Here is a 22,424-nt window from a genome sequence, read left to right as displayed (position 1 = left end):
GAAAAATAATTGCCTATGACTTTTTCAAACAGAAGTCGTAGCCTGCCCTGGAAGAGAACTCTGGAGAAGTTTGGGTGAGGAGTCACAGCAGAGCCATGTTAGAAAACTTGAGGAGGAGAAAGGCATGGAAGGGGGCAGCACTGAGCCGGGGTCCCCTCTCCCCTCCGGGACACTCAAGCATATCGTGGCTGTATTTCCACGGGATGAGGGGCTTGCCTGGGAGTCCTGCCAACCTGGCAGCCTCCTCCCCACGCCCGGAGCGGTTCTCCCGGGTCTCCGGTTCTCCCGGGTCTCCGCTCTTTGACCGGGTTGGGCGGACCCGACTCAGGGCTCTGGGCGGGGCCAGGAGAACGCAGGGGTGGGAGTCCCAGAGGCAGATGCACTGAGCTGACTGCGAGGCTGGGCGTGCCGAAGGCGGAGTGGGTGGGGATCCGGGGTGGGGATCCGGGGTGGGCTGCGCCCGCCTGCCCTGACCCATTCCACACCCCTCGGAAAGCAGACACTGTCAGCCGAAACACTCCCCTTTCAGGAGGAGGGGCGGGGAGGTAACTAACCTCTTTCTGCTTAAAAAGTAAAGGGAGGTGGTGGGCAGCTTTGCAGTAGCTCCCTTCCCACTTTCGGACCATGCGCCCCTGCATCTTCTTGCTGGGCCACGGGCGAGGACTTGATTTATTGAGCTGAGGGCTAATGCTTTTTTAAAAAACTTTTTTTTTTCTTTCTGCCCAACAACTGAATCATGCTATGTGCCCAGAGAAGCTGGCTTGCAAACCTTTCCGTCCTGGCCCAGCTTCTTAACTTTGGGGTGCTTTGCTATGGGAGACAACCTCAGCCAGGCAGGGTTCACTTCCCGGACAGGAGGCAAGGTTAGTGGCTTTTCTTTATTTCTTTTGAAAACAGTTTTGTTAAGACAGGCGAAGACGGGGTTGCTCCCCTCTCCCTTCCCCCACTCCGCTGCAAAGCTGTTTCGCTGAGTTGTGAGGAAATATAGGCTGGGACTCCAGTAGCACAGTTTTTCAGAATTCAGGGATTCATGAATTCTTACTGAAAAGTGAGCTTCCCGATCTTTTTATACCGAGGACACCGCAGTCTTTGAAAGACCCAAGAGGTAGTTGGTAAGCCTCTCTCTCTCAATCTCTCATCCTCTCTTTCTTGCTCTCTTTTGTCTTCTCTTTGAATACTGCACTGTTTCAATCCTCTATTCTTCAGATTCTCAACATGGAAAAGGATTGTTTTAAAGAGCTCCCACTGGTCACTCTCAGGCTTTGCAGTGTTTCTAGTTCATTTCAAGCTGCTGGCCAGGGAAAGCCCAAATACAATTCTGCCCCCCTGCTGAGTGAGCTTGGCTGTGTTTTGATTTCCTGGAAAGATTTAGAGTTGTGTTTTTAAAATCACTGTCCTTCTGGAGGAAATCAATCGGCATGGGGGCTCACCTCTCCTGACCTGTCTCCCTGATCACAGCAGGCTGCTTCTCTTTCCGAATTTAGTGAAAACTGCAATGTTTTAGAGGGCATTGGAGGAGCTGTGAGGGACAATTTGCTGTTATTATTATTTTTTAAATAACCTGAGCAGGGTGGTACTGCTCCCTCTACTTTTTATTGGACTTGTGTTCTGCAGAGCACAGGGTCAGAGGCACTTTCCTGTTTGGTGGGGAGTTCACTGTGCCTCTGGGGTGGGGAGGCAGTCTAGCAGTAATGGCCACGTGTATCGAGCATGTACTCACGCGGAGACTGTTTAAGGCGCTGTGTGTTAGCTCATCCGACCACTCACAAGAGCCTTCTGGGGGCGGGTACCTTTGTTACTGTCCCCATTTTACAGGTGAAGGCATGGAAGCTTGGAGAGGTTATGGGTCTAGCTAATGGAGGGGCAAGGTTTTGAACCCAGGAAGCCTAATTCCAGAGGCCAGGCTCTTATAATCAATGAGGGCTGCTCCTTAGCAATTGTAAGGATAACGAGCACAAAAAACGCACTGGGTCGCATTCGTTAACCGCCCTTTGCTGACTGTGCTGTCTTGGGAAGTGTCCTCCATAGCTTCCTGACATCCACTTGATTCCCAAGGTCACTTTGGTGACAAACCTCAGCAGCCTGCCTTTCCTTTAAATTTCTAAACAGATTTTTCTGTCCACTTTGCAAAGTTCAGATACTACTGGAGAGCCCATCTGCAGTGGCTTTGAGAGCGATAGTCCCTCCCGTTGCTGTACTTGGAAGCCTGAGCCAGGAAACACTGGGGTTAGGTGTCAACCAGCCAGCACTCTCTTGTGTAAAGGTTCCAGATACAATCTCCCACCCCCAAGTTTAAAATAGCAACTTTTTTTTTGTTCTTTGAAAAACACTCCCTTTGTGAAAGTCTCTCTTCTGCGGCATCCACAAAGCCTGCAGACACTTCCCTGGGCATTTGGAGATGATTTGGTTCAGACATACACTCCCCTGGGTTGGTTGTCAGCTCTGCTGGCTCCAGATCTTCAGCAAATTCAGCTTCTTGTGGGAGAGACACAACTGGGCCTGCCTTTTTCCTCTCTGGAAAGTAGAAATGGTTATTTTCCCTGCTCACTTTAGAGTTAAGTGCTGAGAGTATCTGGTCTTAAAAAATATTTGTAAAGTGCTCTGAGCTTATTGGAGATACATGTATATTTAGGTTTAAAAAGGAGAAATTTCTCAGCAGGCTCCCATTTAGTTCTAAGTGGAGAGAAAGGAAAGGAGGGCAAACTATAAGAAAAGTGAACATTTTCCTGGGAATAGTGTGACCTGGGTTTTGCTCCCAAATGACCTGCCCAAAGCTTCAAAGTTAGCAAGTATTAAGGAGCAGATGTGGCTCAAGTGGTTGAGTGCCTGCTTCCCACATTAGAGGTCCTGGGTTCGGTTCCCAGTGCCTACTTAAAAAAAAAAATTAGCCAGTTTCCCATGACATCCCTTTCTTACTCTGATAACAATTTTGAATTTGATTGAAATTCTGGACATTTAAACTTGGAAGTTACTTCAGAATCATGTTGCCTATTGTTTTTTTAGGTGAGGGACAGGAGGGCTGGGTGATCAGCCTGTCAAGAAATATTTATTGAGCATCTACTAAGTGCCCCTTCCCTGGTGATGGGAAGGGGATTGCCCAGGGTCCCAGAATTGGAGGTAGCTTCAGAAACTGGCTCCTTCTAGTTCTAAAGGTCTGACAGAGTCAGAATTTTAGTCCTTGCAAGAAGTAAGGAGATAAATCCTATCCTTTCTGGGATCAGCAACAGGTAGATTTGCCTAATTCTACCCAGTGTTCTTTCTTCATTGCTTAGTTGTGTTGTAACACAGCACAACTTCCACTATGTTAATTGGTTTAAAACCGTATCAGAACAATTGGAATTATTAATCTTACACATAATATATTGCCTTTCTTCTGCAACCAATAACCTCTTAGATTTGCTTATCAGGACCCTGTTATGTCTGTGATCTCTTTGCTCCTGACAACTCAAGGAGACCAGCAGGGCAAAGCTGTTTCCCATGTTAGAGGTGTGCTTTTAGGCTTGTGGAAGAACGAAGGGAGTTTTGCAATGTGTTCTAAGCTAGATATTTTATAAAGATTTATTTAGATTATTTTCAAAAATGTAAATTCTACAAGGAAGAAGTGATTTCATATTACTTTCCTAATGTAATACGAGACTTAATAGTCTTGATATTTTATTTGTATTATTTATAATAATTGTTCCTGTGATGTGTTTTATACTCTGAGTAGACCAACACAATTCTCCACAACATTTTTACATATGCAGTTTTCTATAATAAAAATCCAGTTGTAAAGTTACAACAATACATGGAAAATAATGTGAAAACAGGCCTCTGTTACAGGGATTTTTTGTTCTTTTAAATATGGAGTTTTAGAAATTTAACTGCTAAGACAGAAAGGAATACAAAGAATAAGTATAGATTTAACTGAACCTTAACAAAAACTGGCAGATAAATAGTCTCTAGCCTCCCTCCTTTCTTTCTATACTGAGGGTAAAATATCACCCAGTGTTTTGTATTTTCAAAAGCTCTTGTGTCACTAGGCTTCACTCAAAGTTTCTCACCAAGTCCCATTGAAACTTGTGGCCTAGGGTTTCAGTTCTAATTTTAAACAAGGCAAATCAAAGTATTTGGGGCTTACAATTTATTTCTACAAACCTTTCTACAAATCATGATCTGATTAAAGAACGCCTCAGTCCCCTCCACGTTGCCGTCTGGTTCTCAGTGGTAGACCCTTGAGAAGCAACGAGGGCAGAGGTTGGAAGTGTAGGCTTTGGATCAGATTGGCCAGGGAGGAATCCTGCTCTTCACTGTCTTTTTACGGAAGAGGTAGTGGAGTCTAAGATGACAGTTAGTAATATCTATCCCACAGTTAATAATATCTATCCCAGAGGACTGTAATGGTTAGAGGAGACCAAGTTGCTATATTCTTAGCATAGTGCTTGACCATAGAAATGGCAACATTTAGAAGCTATTTTTATTTCTTGGCACCTTATTTCTCCATCCTTCTCATTCCACTCTGATCCCTGCTTTCTATTTGCCAAGATTGTAGCTAGAAAATATGCCAAACTAGATGACCACTGAAAGGACACCGAGATGAGTGAGGGCTTCTCTCATTTCTGCTCATAAGTTACATATATCTAAGGCCACAGAGATCAATGGAAGCCGAGCTGCTACCTTTACTACCAATATAAGCCACTGTTTAGATAGTGCATTATATTTGTCAAGCACTGTTCTAGATCTATTACATATGTTAATACACTGGATCCTCACAACACCTTGGGAATAGGCATGATTATTGTCATTATACCCATTTTATGGATGAGACAACTCAAGTTGTGCAGTCAGCACACGTCATACTCTGAAAGTGGTCTCCTACTTCTGTCCACATCTAAGAACTGACATGGCTTAGTTACCTCCTTTGTGATCAAATCAGGAGGGGAAGCCCATCTTATCTCCCATTACTCTGCCTTAACAGTTGTTACAGAGTCAATTATTATCTCCACTTACAGCTGAGTAAATTGAGGCATAAAGAAGCCAAGCACCTTTATATCAACATCCCTAGGGTCAGTGCTATTAACTCTATTATATTCTACGGTAAGTCAACTGCTCTTCTTTCTACTTGAGGTGCTGCAGTTAAGAACATAATTTTGAAATTGGGAAGCACAGGGTTTTTGATTTTTGTTGTTTGTTTGTTTTTGGCTTTTCCAATGGGGATTTATTAATTTGCAAGTTTACAATTTAAGACCATTAAAGTGTCCAAATCCAGGCATCATCAGAAGATGCTTTCTTCCTGAGCTGCAGTTGTGGGTGATCAGGTACATGGTGACATCTGCCAGTCTCTCTGTCTTCTTTTCTGGGACTCCTTGCTTTTAGCTTCTTGCTCTCATGGCATTCTCCCTCCTGAGTTCCTCTCTGTGTCTGCAGCTCTTTTCTGTGTCTGTGGCTTTTTGTTCCTTTGTTTATAAAGGACTTCAGTAAGAGGACTAATACCTACCCTGAACATGCAATCTAATCAAAGGTGCCTAACTGAAGTAATTTAATCAAAAGGTCCTACCTACAATAGGTTCACAGGTTCAGAAATGAATCAGCTTTAAAATAGTTTTCCACAGAAGCTTCAAACTGCCATACCTGTCAACAGCTTGCTGGAGTGTGAGTAATGTGTGCTGTACCTGAAAGACCTGTAGGTGTGTATCTGGATTTTGTCCATTAGAATGAGGATTTCTTTAGACCCAGACTTTCTAGTATAGACCAGGAGATGGGACGAGGCCCTCTCTCATGATAGTGCAACTTCTAAACTGGAGGTGTGGGAACCCTTACATCAGAGAAAGGTCTGAGGAGAAAGTACGTGAGCTATCTTAGTGGAGACACCTATATTACATCAGCACTTTCCACAAGGGAAAAAATAAACTGGAATCAGCAAACAAAAAAGCAAATTAAAAGGTGACACCAGAGGTTCCTTCTAGTCCTCATTTTCCAGGTCTAGTGTTGGGTTGTGCCTCACCCAGCCCTCCCAGGAGGCAGGCACACTTCCTGTCTGGTTTTCAGTTGAGGTGTCCCTTCCGCTTGGCAGAGCCTAGAACATTGAAGGTGCTAAGAAATACTTGTCAACTACGTGACTGCCTGGCTCCAGTAGAGGCGCCAAGGAGGAAGCTGGAGTCAAGAGCTCCACACTGGCTGCGCCTTCTTGGGTGTTGGGTCTGGGAAATGCAGGCCCAAGGATGCTGGAAGATGACATGCTCTGAAAGACAGTGACCATAGAAAGCTGTGCCATCTCTCTTTTAGAGGACATTGACCGGGCATCCTTTCTGGGCTTTTATTCAAAGCTGTTCCCTCAGGGGGCCTTCCCTGAGAGGGCGCTGTGCTGCCCTGGAAACCCCTGAGGGCTCTGGGGGCGCCCTTCCTACTTTGAAGATGAAACCTCCATCGCTGCCCCGCGATGCCATCTCTCGTGTCGGGGCTCGGGAGGGGGGCGGTTGGCCACAGCTGGAGGGGAGGGAGAACCGTCTAGTTCAGTTTCTGCCTCTTGGTCTGGGTGCGAGTTGCAAGGCTGTGTTGAAGTGATGACGCGTCGCCAGGCTTCCCCTTAGGGTCTGCGCCCACTGTGGAACATGTGTTATCCTTCAGTAACAAGAGCAAGTGAAGAGCTGGGAGGTCGGTGGACAGTTTCAAGGGAAGCAGGTGTTCCAGGCGCCTCCTCCCAGGGGTCCTGGGGAGGCAGAGGTGACCAGACGTGGCCTCCCCCAGCCTTCAGGGAGCTGTCGGGCCAGCTGGGAGGCCCGCTCGGGAGGGCCTGCGTGGGTTCCCTGGGAACCGGCGAAGCCGAGGAGCTTTGCAGGGCTTGAGTGGGTCCTGGGGGTGGGTAGGGGTTTGCCTGGCCGACAAGGGCACCTGAGGGAGTGTGCTCCATGGCAGGGGCGAGGCTGCGCCAAGCGACGTGCACCAGGCGTTTCTTTCCACCGCTCTCCCTGGGCAATAATGCCTGGAAAGGGCTGCCTGATGGTAGGGAGCAGGGTCAGTTGGAGGAGACAGAGAAGGCTGCTGGAAGGCGGGAACTGCCCGAGCCCGGGCTGTGAGTTTGAGGGAGACTGAGGAGATAACTGAAACCCCAGAGATACAGGGACTGGGCAGAGGGGACTTGCACCCGGGTGCCACCCTCCGGGGTCCACCACCGCCTCCTGCTACTCTCTACAATGTCACTCCATTTCTCTCTTGCCTGATTTTTTTCACTTTTCCCTTCCTCTGCATCACAGGCTGTGCTCTCTCTTTTCATTTTCCTAATTATCTATAACACACCACCCCAACATTTGGTGGCTTAATACACATTTGGCACATCTCACAGTTGTGTGAGTCGGGGTGCGACTACACGCTGCAAGGTGGCTTGTCTCAGCCGCTGGAAGCACAGGGTTTTAATCCAAGTAATGTTACATATAGACTGTGACCTTTCTTAGGCTCAGTTGTCTAATCTATAAAATGGGGATAATTATTCAGCAGACGGCGATTTAAAGCTCTCCAGCCTCTGTCCTGCTCACCCCTACTAATCTGAGACTCCAGACTTATTTCCCTGGACAAGCTCCTGCTCTCCCCCTCTGTCTAGTGAATGCCATTTTAGGCCCAGTGCAAAGGATGCCTCCTAAGGTAAAGTCTTTGCTCAGGACTCAGCCAACTGGATGCTCTCAGTCAGGAGGGCATCAGGAGCATCAGTGTTTTGTGGGGCCTTGGTGTCCCTTTCTTATCTCCTCTGCTAGGAACACTTCTAAAGGTCTTATATTCCTCTCTCAACCTAGCACAATAGCTCTCACATAGTGGACTTAAGGCAAGCAAAGAGACCTTAACAGTATCAGAGATTTGATGTGGGTTTTGGAGGACGATAACTGGAATTAAGGTACATTTAAATGCTGGTAGGCAAAAGCCTAGCTGGAATGGCCTTTGGTGACAGAGCCAAGAGTATACCTCTGCCAAAAATGGCCTGCTTTCCCTGAGTTCTGAGGGGAAGTGGGAGGCAGTGTCATGGTTATTTACTGCGAGCCAGTTTTGGACCCCATGAAGGGAACCAGACCTGACCATCTTGAAAGGGGCCTTGCCCTAGAGGCTGCCATGTAGGGGTGAGATGCCTTCAGTAAAGGGGAGGCTGTCGGAAAGGCTGAGGGTAGAGTCATAAGTGGCCAGTTGAATCAAGGATTGCCCATATTGACCTGGAGGTAGGAGATCCCCAGTGGCAAAGATCTCCCGCAAACCCCCAAAGAGCTCCCCTGGAGAGAAGGATTCGGCATTGGACATTGACACACACGGAGGACACCATTGCCAGATAACAGCAACAGCCAGTTGATTAAGACTTTTTCTGCTCCTACCTTCCCTCCACTGTTGCAACTTTGGAGGAACCAGAGGCATCACTGTCAGTAGTAGGAAAGAAGAGCAACATGGGAGAAACATTACAGAAACTTAGTATTCCCACAGCGCCTTTACTACGACCTGGCCATACCTCTCTTCAGGTCTGAACTTGGAAAGGCAGTGAAGGTCTGATTCTAGATAGATGTAGAGGTTTCTTGAAGAAGATTGAGTCAATTATTTGCCTCAGTTCATGGCACACTAATATCATGAATTTGTGCAAAACTTCTCTTTTGTTTTATTTATTCATAACATTTTTGTTCCTACTACCCTCTCTCATTTCTCTCCATAGAAAACCATTTTAATGTATTCCATGTGTGTCTTTTCTTCATTTGTGTTTGGCAAAGTATGGTTATTGTTTTTGTGTGCATTTATTTTCCATTAATATAAATGGCTCTGTCTTAACTTGTTCTGTTTCTTATTTTTCATTGAACATTGTTTTTAAAATTTTTCCACATTGCTGTGTGTACTTCTGGTCTCTTGTTCCCCACCACTGCAGTTATAGACAAAGGGTTTGGACTTTTTTACACTAAAATGTAAGGCTACTTGTTAGTACCTGAGAGTGAAAACTCTGTATTCTGCCCAATATTTTATCCAAGGCAAGGAAGAATGAATTTACAGAGTATGTTTGAAGGCCGTTATCTGGGGGGAAATGCTTTTATAATTGTACCCCATTAAGTCTAATTCTACCAATTAATCAGCTACTTACATATTCACTGATATATTAACATGTAAGAATTGAGCACTTGTGATGTGCAAGATTCTGGCTTCCAAAATGTTGGGGAGAAAGCTTAAAATAAATAAAAGGTGGTGTAAAATAAGCCCATTCTGGGAAGTACAGAAGACAGAGGCACTGAAGTTTCAGAAGAAGGAGAGAGGATTTCAACCAGAAAAATCAGGGAAAGGAGATGGAGGATTTGAGTTAGGATATATTGTGTAAATAGGATCTTGATATTTGGAGAGTGCAAAAGATGTTCTAGTTGGGGAAGCAACATGACAATATAATGTAAGTCAGGAAGTGCAAGTGTTGCTTGGAGGTGTCAAGTAGATTTCCCCCACCCCTGGCAGAAGATTAGTTTATCTTTCTAAGTGGTTAATGGTTTTCTTTAAACACTCTGTGATCCAGAGTGATGATTTATACCCTTCTAGATAGATACCTTGTTATTCTCAAACATCAAAAATGAGGAGTGGGAAGTGGATGTGGCTCAGACAAATGAGCTCCTGTCTACATATATAGGAGGTCCAGAGTTCGGTACCCAGGCAAGCTGGCCCATGTGGTGAGCTGGCCCATGCGGAGCACTGGCCTGCATGGAGTACTGCCCTATGCAGGAGGAGAGCTGGTGTAGCTAGATGATGCAACAAAAAGAGACACGGAGGAGAGATTATAAAAGATGCAGCAGACCACGGAGCTGAGGTGGTGCAAGAGAATGACCACCTTTCTCCCACTCCGGAAGGTCCCAGGATTGGTTCCTGGAGCTACCTAATGAGAATAAAAGCAGACACAGAAGAACACACAGTGAATGGTCACAGAGAGCAGACAATGGAGGGACAGGGGAGAAATAAATAAATAAATCTTTCTTAAAAAAATGAAGAGTGTAGCAGTTTGGCATTATTCCAAAAATAGATGTTGGATTATGTTTGTGAACAGTTTTTCCTCTGGACATATTAGATTATATTGGATTCAGAGATTTTCACTTTTACTTCATTTAGTAGTGATTAAGGCTTTGATTGGGCACATCAGTAGGACGTTGAGTCCCTGCCCCCTTGGTGGATGGGGACTCACAGAGAAACTCAATGCAGGAAAGGGAGGTTGGAGTCTTGAATTGGAGCTCCAGGATGTAAGCACACAGAGGAGCTTGGTTATGAAGAAGGAAAGAAGACCCCCGGAAAAGAGATGAGCCATTTGCCTGACAGTTCACAGCTGGGCTTGTGAGAGAACAAAGCAGCTGAGCCTGGAGAGAATCAAGCCCCAGGGAGAGAGAGAAAGCTTAGAGAGCCTGACCATGAAGCCTTAAGAGGAAAAGGAAGGGTGAATGTTGGCAGCCATCTTGCTCCAACACATGGCAACAGACTTTGGTGAGGGAAGTAACTTATGTTCTATGGCCTGGTAACTGTGGGCTTCTACCCAAAATAAACACCCTTTATAAAAGCCAACAGATTTCTGGTATTTTGCATAAGCATCCCTTTGGCTGACTAATACAAGGAGGTAGCAGTGGAGATTTCAATTTGAGTAAGTCAAAAGGTATACCTGTTCTTGTGTATGGAAGGAGCAAGTGTTCCTGTCTTGCTTTGTATTTTTTTTTTAACTAGATGAGTTGTGGGTTTACAGAATAATCATGAATAAAATACAGGATCCCCATATAGCACCCTATCACCAACTTGCATTGGTATGGAGCTTTTGTTACAATTGATCATAGCACATTTTAAAAATTGGACTATGGTTTAAATTAATGTTCTCTGTTAGTGGAGAATAGTTTCACGGGTAGTTTTAAAAATTTTTTATTCTGTTACTATATATACAATCTAATATTTCCCCCTTTTAATCATATTCAGATGTATATTTCAGTGCTTTTAATTATGTTCACAATGTTGTGTTACCGCACCACCATCCATTAGCTAAACATTTCCATCATTCCAATTAGGAACCCCATATATTTTAAAACTCAACTTCCCATTCCCTATATCCATTTTCTACACTGGTAACCTAGATTCTAGATTCTGTTTCCATGAGATTGCTTATTCTAATAGTTGCAAGTCAGTGAGATCATACTATATTTGACCTTTTGTGTCTGGCTTATTTCACTCAACATGTCTTCAAGGTTTATTCATGTTGTCACATGTATCAGGACTTCATTCCTTTTTTGAATAATATTTTCTTGTATGTATATACCACATTTTATTTCTCTATTCATCTCTTAGCATAATTGGGTTGCTTCCATGTTTTGGAAATTATGAATATTGTTACTATGAACACTGGTATGCAAATATCTGATTGAGTCCCTGTTTTCAATTCTTTTGGGTATATTCATACTACTGGGATTGCCAGGTCATATGGTAGTTCTATACTTAGCTTTCTGAGGAAGTGCCAAACTATCTGCCCCAGCAGCTGTACCATTTTACATGGCAACTACCAATAAATAAGTGTTCCTATTTTTCTGCATTCTCTCTAACACTTGTTATTTTCTGTTGTTTTTTTTTTAATAGAAGCCATTTTAATGAGTGTGAAATGGTATTTAATTGTGGTTTTTGATTTCCATGTCCCTGATGACTAATTGTGTTGAGCATCTTTTCTGTACTTTCTGACCATTTGTATATCTTCTTTGGAGAGATATCTACTCAAGTGTTTTTATCATTTTAAAAAATTGGGTTGTTTGTCTTTTTGTTGCTAAGTTAAAGGATTTCTTTACATAGTCTGGATAGTAAACCTTTATCAGATCATTGATTTCCACATATTTTCTCCTATTGTGTAGGTTGTTTTACTTTCATGATAAAGTCCTTTGATGAAGAAACATTTTTAATTTTGATATGGTTCCATTTATCTATTTTTTCTTTTGTTGATTGTGCTTTGGGTGTAAAGTTTGAAACTAATGCCTAACACAAGGTCTTTAAGCTGCTTCCCTATTTTTTGTCTAGGAGTTTGATAGGTCTAGCTCTTAAGTTTAGGTGTCTGATTAATTTTGTGTTGATTTTTTTAATGTGATGTGAAGTAGGGCTCCTCTTTCTTTCTTTTTTTCTCTTTTCAAATGGAGATCCAGTTTATCCAGCTTGTTGAAGAGATTGTTATTTCATCATTGAATGATCTTTGCCACCTTGTCAAAAATCAGTTGGCAATAAATATAAGGATTGATTTCTGAGCTCTCAATTCAATTCCATTAGCTTATATGTATGTCCTTGTCCCAGTACCAAGCTATTTTAATTACTGTGACTTTGTAATAACTTTTAAGATTTTGGGAAGTGTGAATCTCCAAACTCTTCTTTTTCAGATGACTTTAGCTATTTGGGGCCGTTTCATTTCCATAAATATTTGATGACTGACTTTTCCATTTCTGCAAAGAAGATTTTTGAAATTTTGATTGGGTTTGCATTGAATCTATAAATTGCTTTAGGGGTAGTATTGACATCTTAATGATATTTCTTCTAATCCATGAACATGGAATGTCCTTCCATTTATTTAGGTCTTTGACTTCTTTAAGCAATGTTTTGTAGTTTTCTGTGTACAAGTTCTTTATAGTTGGTTAGATTTATTCCTAGCTATTTGATTCTTTTAGTTACTATTATGAATGGAATTTTTTTCTTGATCTCTTTTACTGATTGATTATAGAAACACTGCTTATTTTTGGGTGCTGATCTTATAACCTTCCATTTTGCTGGATTCATTTATTAGCTCTGGGAACTTTGTTGTAGATTTTTCAGGTTCCTCTATGTGTAGCATCATGTCACCCACAAATAGGGAGAGTTTCACTTCTTCCTTTCTAATTTGGATGACTTTTATTTCTTCACCTTGCTTATTGCTCTGGCAAAAACTTTCAGTGTTGAAGAACAGTGGTGAAATTGGGCATGCATGTCTCATTCCTGATATCAGAGGGAAAGCTTTTAGTCTTTTATCATTAAGTAGGATGTTAGATGTGGGCTCTTCCTATATATCCTTTATCATGTGAAGGAGGTTTCCTTCTATTCCTAGTGTTCTAAGTGTTTTTTTATTGTGAAAGGGTGCTGGGTTTTGTCAAATGCCTTTTCTGCATCAATCGAGATGAACATGTGTTTTTTCCATTTCATTCTGTTAATGTGGTATATTACATTGATTTTCTTATGTTGAACCAGGGATAAATCCACTTGATCATGGTGTATAATTCTTTTAATATGCTGTTGCATTTGGTTTGCTAGTATTTTGTTGAGGATTTTTGCGTATTTCATAAGAGATATTGGTCTGTAGTTTTCTTTTCTTGTGGTGACTTTATCTGGCTTTGGTATGTGAGTGTTATTGACTTCATAGAATGAATTAGGGAGTGTTCCTTCCTCTTCAGTATTTTGGAAGAATTTGAACAGAATTAGAGTTAAGCCTTCTTGGAATGCTTGGCAGAATTCCCTTGTGAAGCCATCTGGTTCTTGGTTTTTCTTTGTTGGGAGTTTTTTTTTTTACTTTTTTTTTTTTGTTTGAGGAAGTATCGGGGACTGAACCCTGAACATGCAAGGTCGATGCTCAACCTCTAAGTTACACCAGCTCTGTGGGAGAAGTTTGATTACTGATTCAAGCTCTTTATTAGTACTTAGTTTGTTGAGATCTTCTATTTCTCCCTGAGTCAATGTAGGTAGTTTCTATGTTTCTAGAAATTGGTCTATTTCAGTTAGGCTAACTAATTTATTTGCTTACAGTTGTTCATAGTATCTTCTTATAATCCTTTTTATTATAGCAAGGTTGGTCAGAATGGCCCCTTTACGTGTCTTTTTTTTAAAGATTTTATTTATTTAATCCCTCCCCCTCCCCCAGTTGTCTGCTCTCTGCGTCCATCTGCTGCGTTTTGTTTCTTTGTCCGCTTCTGTTGTCGTCAGCGGCAGGGGAAGTGTGGGCAGCGCCATTCCTGGGCAGGCTGCACTTTCTTTCGCGCTGGGTGGCTCTCTTTAGGGGGCGCACTCCTTGCGTGTGGGGCTCCCCTACGCGGGGGACACCCCTGCATGGCAGGGCACTCCTTGCGCGCATGAGCACTGCGCATGGGCCAGCACCACACGGGTCAGGGAGGCCGGGAGTTTGAACCGCGGACCTCCCATGTGGTAGATGGACGCCCTAACCACTGGGCCAAGTCTGTTTCCCTTTACATTTCTGATTTTAGTTATTTTTACCTTTTTTTTTTTTTGGTCTACCTAAAGATTTGTCAGTTTTTAAAAAAATATCTTTTCGAAGATTCAACTTTTGGTTTTGTTGATTCTTTTTTTTTTTTTCCTATTTCATTTATCTCTAATCTTTATTATTTCTTTCCTTCTCTTGTTCTGGGTTTAGTTTGCTCTTCTTTTTCTAGTTCTTCCAGTTTTGATGTTTGGTCTCTGATATGAAATTGTCTTTTTAATGTAATCATTAAAGCTATAATTTGCCCTCTTAATACTGCCTTTGCTGCATCCCATAAATTTTGGTGTGTTGTATTTCATTTTCATTTCCTTCAAGATATTTCCTCATTTCCCTTCTGATTTGCTCTTTAACCCATTGGTTGTTTGAGTATGTTGTTTAATGTCCACATATTTGTGAATTTTCCATTTCTCCTTTTGTTATTGATTTCTAGCTTCATTCTGTTGTGGTTGGAAAATATGATTATATGATTTCAGTATTTTTCTATTTGTAGAGACTTGTTTTGTGATCCAATATATGGTCTTTCCTAGAAAATGGTCCATGTACACTTGAGAAGAATGTATATTCTGTTTTTGTTGGGTCAAGTATTCTATATATGTCTGTCTTCCTAATTTATCTTCTGTCTAGATGTTCTATCCATTATTGAAAGTGATATATTAAAGTTTCCTATTACTAATGTAGAATACCAGTTTCTCCTTTCTAAATTGTCAGTGTTTGCTTCATGTATTTTGGGGCTCTGCTGTTGGTTGGATGTATATTTATAATTGCTACTTCTTCCTGTTGATTTATTCCCTTTATCAGTATTTAATGACCATCTTTGTCTCCTGTAACTGTTTTTTTACTTAGTGTCTATTTTATTCAATGTTATTATAGCCATCCAGCTCTCTTTTGGTTACTACTTGCATATTATATTTTTTTCCATTCTTTCACCCTTATCTTACTTATGTCTTTGAATATAAGGTGAGTCTCTTGCTGACAGCACAGAGTTAGGTCATGCTTTTTTATCCATTTTCCCTTTTGACTGGAAAGCTTAATACATTTACATTTAAAATCACTACTGAAAAATTGGGAATGTATATTGTCATTTTGCTATTTAGACTTTGTTAGTTTTATGTCTTTTTGTCCCTCACTTCCTTCCAATCATGCCTACTTTTTTATTTATTTGATTTTTTGTGTTGTACCATATTAAGTTCCTTCTCATTTCTCTGGATTTATTTTCCATCTATTTACTTTGTGATTATCATGGGTTAAACAATATTTGGTTTGATAACAACCTAATTTCAATAGCATGCATACACTCTTTTCCTATACCTTTTTATCTCCCCCATCGTTTTTTGTACTTGTTACCACATATCTTTGTACATTGTATGTCCAAAAACATATTTATTTTTAGTTTTTATGCATTTTTGTTTTAACACCTATAGGAAGTAAGAAGTGGCGTTATATATGAAAAAATGCACTACAATAATACTGGCTGTTATAATTACCCAAATGGTTACCTTTCCACTCGTCTTTATTTCTTTATTCTCCTTTAAACCACTGTCTAGTGTTCTTTCCTTTCAGTCTAAAGAACTCCCCTTACCATTGCTCATAGGGCAGATTTAGTGGTGATAAACTCCCTTAGCTTTTGTTTTTATCTGAGAATGTTTTAATCCCTCCCTTACTTTTCTTTTAAACAACTGGTAGTTGTTTTTCTTTCAGCTCTGTAAGTATTTCAACCAATACCTTTTTGCCTTCATGGTTTCTGGTGAAAAATCAACACTCCATCTTATTGGGACTCCCTCGTACATGACATGTTGCTTTTCTGTTGGAACTTTCAAAACTCTCTACTTGTGCTTTGCATTCAATAGTATGATTAATGCATGATGGGGTGTATTTTTCTTCATGTTTTGCTAAGTTTGGCACATGCTCTGACATTATTTCTTTGACTATTCCTTCTGCCCCTCTCTCTCTTTCTTCTCCTTCTGGGACTCCCATAATGCATATATTGGTATGCTTAATGGTGTTCCAGAGGTGCCTTAGTCCATTTTTGCTTATTCTAATTCTTTTTTCTTTCTGTTTCTCAGCCTGACTCATTTCAGTTATGTTGTCTTACTCTTCAAGTTTACTGATTCTTTATTCTGCTCACTTCAATCTGCTCTTGAAACACTCCTAGGCATTTTATATTTCAGTTATTGTGGTCTTCAACTTCAATAGTTCTGTTTGATTCCTTTTTTAAACTTTCTATCTCTTTACTAAGACTCTCATTGTGTATATCATTGTTTTCCTATATTCTTTAGTTCTTTCCCTGTATTTTCAACTTCATCTCCTTGAGCATTTTAAAGAGAATTTTTATAGGTTTTATTCAGTATGTCCACATTCTTTTCTTCTTCATTAGTGTTTTCTAGATTTTTCCTTTGGATAGGCCTTGTTTCTTGTTCCTTTGTTTGTCTTGTACTCTTTTGTTACACATTGTACATTTTAGTATTTTTAAAATGTTAACTCTGGGATTTATTCCCTGAGATGTCTGTTTCTTGGTTTTGTAACCAGCTGGTGATAAGACAGAGGTTTTCTTCAGCCCTCCTATCTGTGAAGTCTGCCCAAGGCAAATGCAGTGTGAGGGATTTTCCTGTCTTTCTAGGTCTTCGTCTTGTCCTGGACTTTTGCTTGGTAGTTGTTTTAGAGTTCCTCTTTTTAATGATTTTGGTTGTCTCCTATTTTCCAGGAGACAGACTTCCCTCTCCCCGGTGTTTTGAAGCTCAGGCCCTTTGCCCCACCTCTATAGTTTTTAAAAATAATCCTTTCATTGTCTCATGCTGCTTTTGCCTGGAGGGCAAATTCTGGGAGAAATGCACATTGGAGAGGGCTTTCCCAAGCCAGTCTTTCCCAGCCAAAACAGAACCAAGGACCCAAAAAAGGGGGCAGAGTAGTTCCAAAGTGACCTGGAGTGGGGATCAGGAAGGGTACCAAGTTCTTCTCTGATGACTCCCCAAAGCTGAGATTTCCTAACCTGCTCAGCATAAGACAGTTAGCCCTACAGCTAACTGTCCCCGGTAGCCCTGAGGAGGTACATCATCTTAAGTCTCTACCATCACTACCTCTGTCCTGGGAAAGTTGAAATAATAGCTGCTGCTGGCCTTGCCCAGGGTGGGTTGAAACAATGGCTGCCACCCCTGTTTATTCAGGATGGCTTGAAACAATAGCTGTCCTTAGTACTGGGCTCCATGTGACCCATATTTGCAAATCAAAAGTTGTAATCAGTTGTACCTACCTCTGATCTTGGAGAAGAGAATTTTTATATTCCTTTCTGTCACTAGTTGCTAGCCAAGGGTTAGACTTCATGGTGTTCTGTCATGAGAGTGGACACTGGTAGCCATTATGTGGAGAGAGCAATTTACTGTTCTTTATTGTAATTTATCAGCCTGTTCCTCCTGTTCTTCCCTGAATGCTGTACAATGTTCTTCTGGCCTCTGGAGTTTCGAAATATTTGTTTCAGACAGTTCCTCCCTGTTTAATAGTTGTTTTGGTGGAAGTACTGTGCCCTGGATCTCCCAACTCTGCCATCTTCCTACAATCCTCCTCCCTTGCTTGCATTTTTAAAGGGGCAATTTTCACATTTTGAGTCCATGCCTCAACTGCTAATTTTTCACTTATTTTATTCTGTGTGTTTTGTGGGGGAAAAGTTCCCATAAGCACGCTTTGCTACATTATGGAACACTTATGTTGTAACTGGTGTGAGATTTCTCAGAGTGTATATGATGGATTTGCTGTGTTTTTGTTCCCTTTCATCTAACCTGTCCTGAAGGAGAGTTCGTGAGATATTTAAAGTCCTTATAAGAAATAGTGAAGGTCTGTGATTTCTGTCAGTGAACTCTTGACATAAAATGTACTTATTCACAATGCTGACTTTCTTAATAGTATTCCTCATGGATTAATTCTTATCTCAATTGGTGTCTGGTAAAATACTTGATATCCAGGGCTATGACTCCGTGTCAGCTCAGATTCCTGTATCTTATCGAGGAGGGAGCACCATATAAATCAGCTGTTCTGGGAATTTCATATTAACGGCATTTGTATAGTGGAAATGACTTTTAGACTTTAAAGTGGGATTTTGCAATCAACAAGCTAGAATCTGAGCTCCAAATGGAAGTGTGTTTGCCTTGCTACAGACACAGCAGGGATCTCACTCAGTTTTACTCTGTGTCTGCTTTACTTTCAGAACATTTTATCAGGACCCTTCCAGACTACCAGGTGGTAGGTCCTGTCCGAGTGGATGCGAGTGGGCATTTCCTTTCATACGGCTTGCACCATCCCCTCACCAGCAGCAGACAGAAGCGAGATTTGGATGGCCCGAATGAACAGGTGTACTATAGAATTTCTCATGATGGGAAGGACCTGTTTTTCAACCTGACAGTTAGTCAGGCCTTTCTTTCCAATGGCTACATCCTGGAGAGGAGATACGGGAACCTCTCCCATGTGAAGATGACAACCTCCTTGGGCCCCCCCTGCCATCTCAGGGGCACGGTTCTGCAGGAGGGAACCAGCATCGGGACTGCAGCCCTCAGTGCGTGCCATGGACTGGTGAGTGAGTGGGCTGACCATCCCCCTCCTTTGTCCCAGGGCCCTACCATCTCCACCTGCATGCCAACTGTAAATGGGTTCACTGGCGTTCAACATGTGTGAATTGAGCACGCTTTCTTCGAAGGGGGTGGGAGAAAACATACAAGAAGTAGAAGATGATCTGGAGGTACAGAAAATAAAGACACTGAGGGTTCAGAGGAAGCAGAGAGAATTTCAACCAGGAACCTCAGGGGAAAAGAAGAGATAGGATTTAAGTTGGATCTTCCAACTCTAAGGTAGTCCTGACAGTATTGTTGACTGGCTGGCTAGCACCTTTTAAATTAGGACTTGGAGTAGAATTGAGTGAGGGAGTCTTGATGATATCAGCAGTAAATACTAGAATAGTTATCAGGTGTACTTTGTAATCAGCCTTCATGTGGGACCTTGGGCATGTCAGTTGACCATTTGTGTATCAGTTTCCTCATGTACAAAATGGAGATAATGATATTTCTCATCCTATAGTGTAGAGGTCAGCCTACTATGGCCCATAGGTCAAATCCCATCCACCTCCTGTGTTTGAGAATAAAGTTTTATTGAAACACAGTCATGCTCATGTGTCTATGTGTTTTTTAAAATATTATCTATGGCTGTTTTTGAGGTACAATAGCAAAGTTGAGTACTAGGGAGAGAGACTGTATGGCCCACAAAGCCCAAAAGAGTTGACATTTGGTCTTTACAGAAGTTTACTGACCTCATCATAGTCATCTCTATATACACATAGATGTGTTTATGTATAGACACATATTTACGTCTTAGAGGAATGTTTAGTAAATAATAGAAATGTAATAAATGGTGACATTTTTATTATTTTAAAATTTTTCTCATGCACCGGGTACTGTGGTTTATGTATATTGTCTCCTTAGCATCTTTTAACAGATGAGGCAGCTCAGAGGTATTGAATAACTTTACTGTGTAAGTTAATTTGAGCCTGAGTCTTTATACTATTATATTATGCATCTCAAAACGTGACCTAGCTTATTTTTCAAAATTTAAACCTGTATTTTAAAAAAATTTGATTCCCCCACTTCCCCTTACTTCTGAAAGTAGCAACAGTGAGAGTTCCCACAGCATGGGAGAAACCTCAACTTCAAGCTTTTGTGGAGGGGGCAGACGCCAGCACCAACCTTGTGTGCTTGGGGAGACATTCTGGAGAGATTCTGGAGAGTTACTGGAGCCTGGGGTATGACCTTGCCACCTGTGCTGGGGTTGGTTTGCCAAGCTAAACCCCTGGTGGTGTTGGCACTGTTACAGAAGGATTGCAGAATACTTGTCTCAAGTTCTTTCATCATTACTGCCAGTTTGCCAAGAATTTCTTTTCTTCATCATTTGAACTCTGTGTATCCTGTGCCTGTATAGTTTGGTTTTGCTGGAATACTGTGGGAACATTTCTGTAAAACATTATATAACATTTTAAATATACCAGGAAAGTTAAATTTTCTAAAAGACCCTGGGGATGGATCGCTTTGTACAATTAATGGGAAGTCTTGCTTTGCTTTTTCTGTAAATCTGGATTTACATATATAGGCACTTAACATTTTCCCCCAATGAGATTGTTAATTCTTCAAACTCAAGAACATTGATTCTTGATGTTCTTCCTTTTATTTCTTCTCTGCAAGCTTCACACGCTGTTTGGTGGGACTGGGGGAAATCTCCTGGCTCCAGTCTCCTCATTCTCTGGGATTACTCTAGGTTGACATCATACTTTCCTTTTTTCAGTCCTGGCTCTCACTTCTGGGAGCATTCTGGAAGCATTGCTTGCACCCAATCCTTTACAAGCAGGGAAACAGAAAAAAAAAGTCCCTGCACTGGAAAGTCAGGGACATGCGAAGGAAGCAATCCATGAGCCAAACATGCAAAGACCACATTGCTTCAGGAACACTGAGTGGGAACCTACAGCAGCCCATTACACATGCAAATACCCATGCTCTTAACATCCCAGAGAATCTAAACCTGTGCCTTTCCGTGCACTAGGAAAGTGCTATTCAGTGTGGTCTGTGGACCTGCAGCACCAACATTGTCTGGGAGCTTGTTAGAAAGGTAAAGTCATGGGATCCATTCTGGACCTGGTGAATCAGAATCTCTGGGGGACTGGAGGAGACTGTGATGCTCACTAACGTTAGAAAAGCACTGGACTAGAGCAGTGGTTCGCAATGCTGACTGGACATTAGAATCTCCAGCGTTAGAGCGTTTAAGAAGTACCCATAGCCCCACACGCAAGGAGTGTGCCCAGCACGAAAGAAAGTGCAGCCTGCCCAGGAATGGTGCTGCACACACGGAGAGCTGACACACAAGATGATGCAACAAAAAGAAACACAGATTCCCGTGCCACTGACAACAACAGAAGCAGACAAAGAAGATGCAGCAAATAGACATAGAGAACAGACAGCTGGGCGGGGGGGGGGGGGGGGGGAGAGAAATAAATAAATCTTTAAAAAAAGAGAAGTACCAATGCCCAGCACCTTCCCCCAGAAGCTCTGATATACGTGGTCTGAAGGTGGAGCCCAGGCATCAGCATTTTTTATAAAGCTCCCCCGGAGTTTCTAATGTTCTATCAGAGTTGCCAACCACTGGATTAGACTGAGTGGATGTTGATCAGCTGCAGGAGCCAATATTACTCTAAAGTAGCAGTTCTCCCCAGGTGATTCTAATGAGCAGCCAGGGCTGAAACCCACTGTTCTAAGCTAACCCCTGCTTTCATCTTGTGCTTTCTAAGGAAAACTGCGTATTACTTACAGTCATTCCAGGCTTGAGAATAGAATCCTGGGGGCTTTTCAATTTCAAAGCCCCCAAGGACCTGTGAATACCACCATGTGGGCATTTTCAGATTCAGATTCCTGCCAAGTACAGGAACCCAAAGAAGCAACTATTAACTAATGGACTTATGTTATAGCCAAGATGATAGAAAATTTTTAGACTCAAATCACTGAGTAGTTTTGCCACAAGAAACAATCCACTGGGCCTATTTGGGAGCCTTTCACACATAACTGAACTGCTAATGGATAGTTAAACACGGGTATATAAATCCAAATAAATTACTTTCCTTTCTTAGATCACACAACTTGGCTGGCTTCAAGTTCATTTGCTCAAGTGCCATAGTTTGCCAGTGCCCTCCTAGAGTTGTCCCAGTCAAAAGGATAGTAGAGGTACTTGCATTTGACTTCTGATCACTTGTCTGGGATAACACCTCCAGCATATTTACTCTCCCTTTCATCCAGGGATGACCCCACTCAAATTCAGAGGCTGGTAGATTTAGGATATGCTGGCTCTGGGTTTTCTACCACTCCCAGGGGCAGAGGTAGCATTTGAAAAGCCTTTCTTCGGAAGAAAGCACTCAGTGGAATGCCTCTCATTCCTGTGGCTCAGTCCTGGCATCTTCCTCTGCTTCAGATATGGTCATCCTAATCTTGGAACTTGTTTGTTTTTTCTTGGCGTTGTCTATGATTTGAGCTTCGTTTAGTGTCCTAAGGAGAAAACTCTGATGGTTTCAAAATGAAGACCCCAGAAAGATTACTCACCCAACTACTATACAACCCAGCAATTATACTCCTGGGCATTTATCCCACACAAACCTCCATCCCTGCCCAAATCCATCCTTAACCCCTGGTAGCCATGAATCTGT

General features: G+C 42.0%; 1 protein-coding gene across 1 annotated transcript in view; it reads left to right on the top strand.

Annotated features, from left to right (window-relative positions):
• The first annotated feature begins 518 nt into the window (after positions 1-518).
• ADAMTS12 (ADAM metallopeptidase with thrombospondin type 1 motif 12) overlaps positions 519-22,424 on the top strand; it is a 392,811-nt gene continuing 370,905 nt past the window's right edge. The window contains exons 1-2 of the mRNA XM_058307631.2: positions 519-863; positions 18,405-18,766. Coding sequence (XP_058163614.1) covers positions 737-863; positions 18,405-18,766 — 489 coding nt within the window. The 5' untranslated portion in view covers positions 519-736. The remainder of the gene's footprint in view (positions 864-18,404; positions 18,767-22,424) is intronic.

Source organism: Dasypus novemcinctus, chromosome 2, assembly GCF_030445035.2.
Source record: "Dasypus novemcinctus isolate mDasNov1 chromosome 2, mDasNov1.1.hap2, whole genome shotgun sequence".
In the NCBI taxonomy this organism is placed as follows: Eukaryota; Metazoa; Chordata; class Mammalia; order Cingulata; family Dasypodidae; genus Dasypus; species Dasypus novemcinctus.
This window is presented reverse-complemented; position numbering and strand designations above follow the sequence as displayed.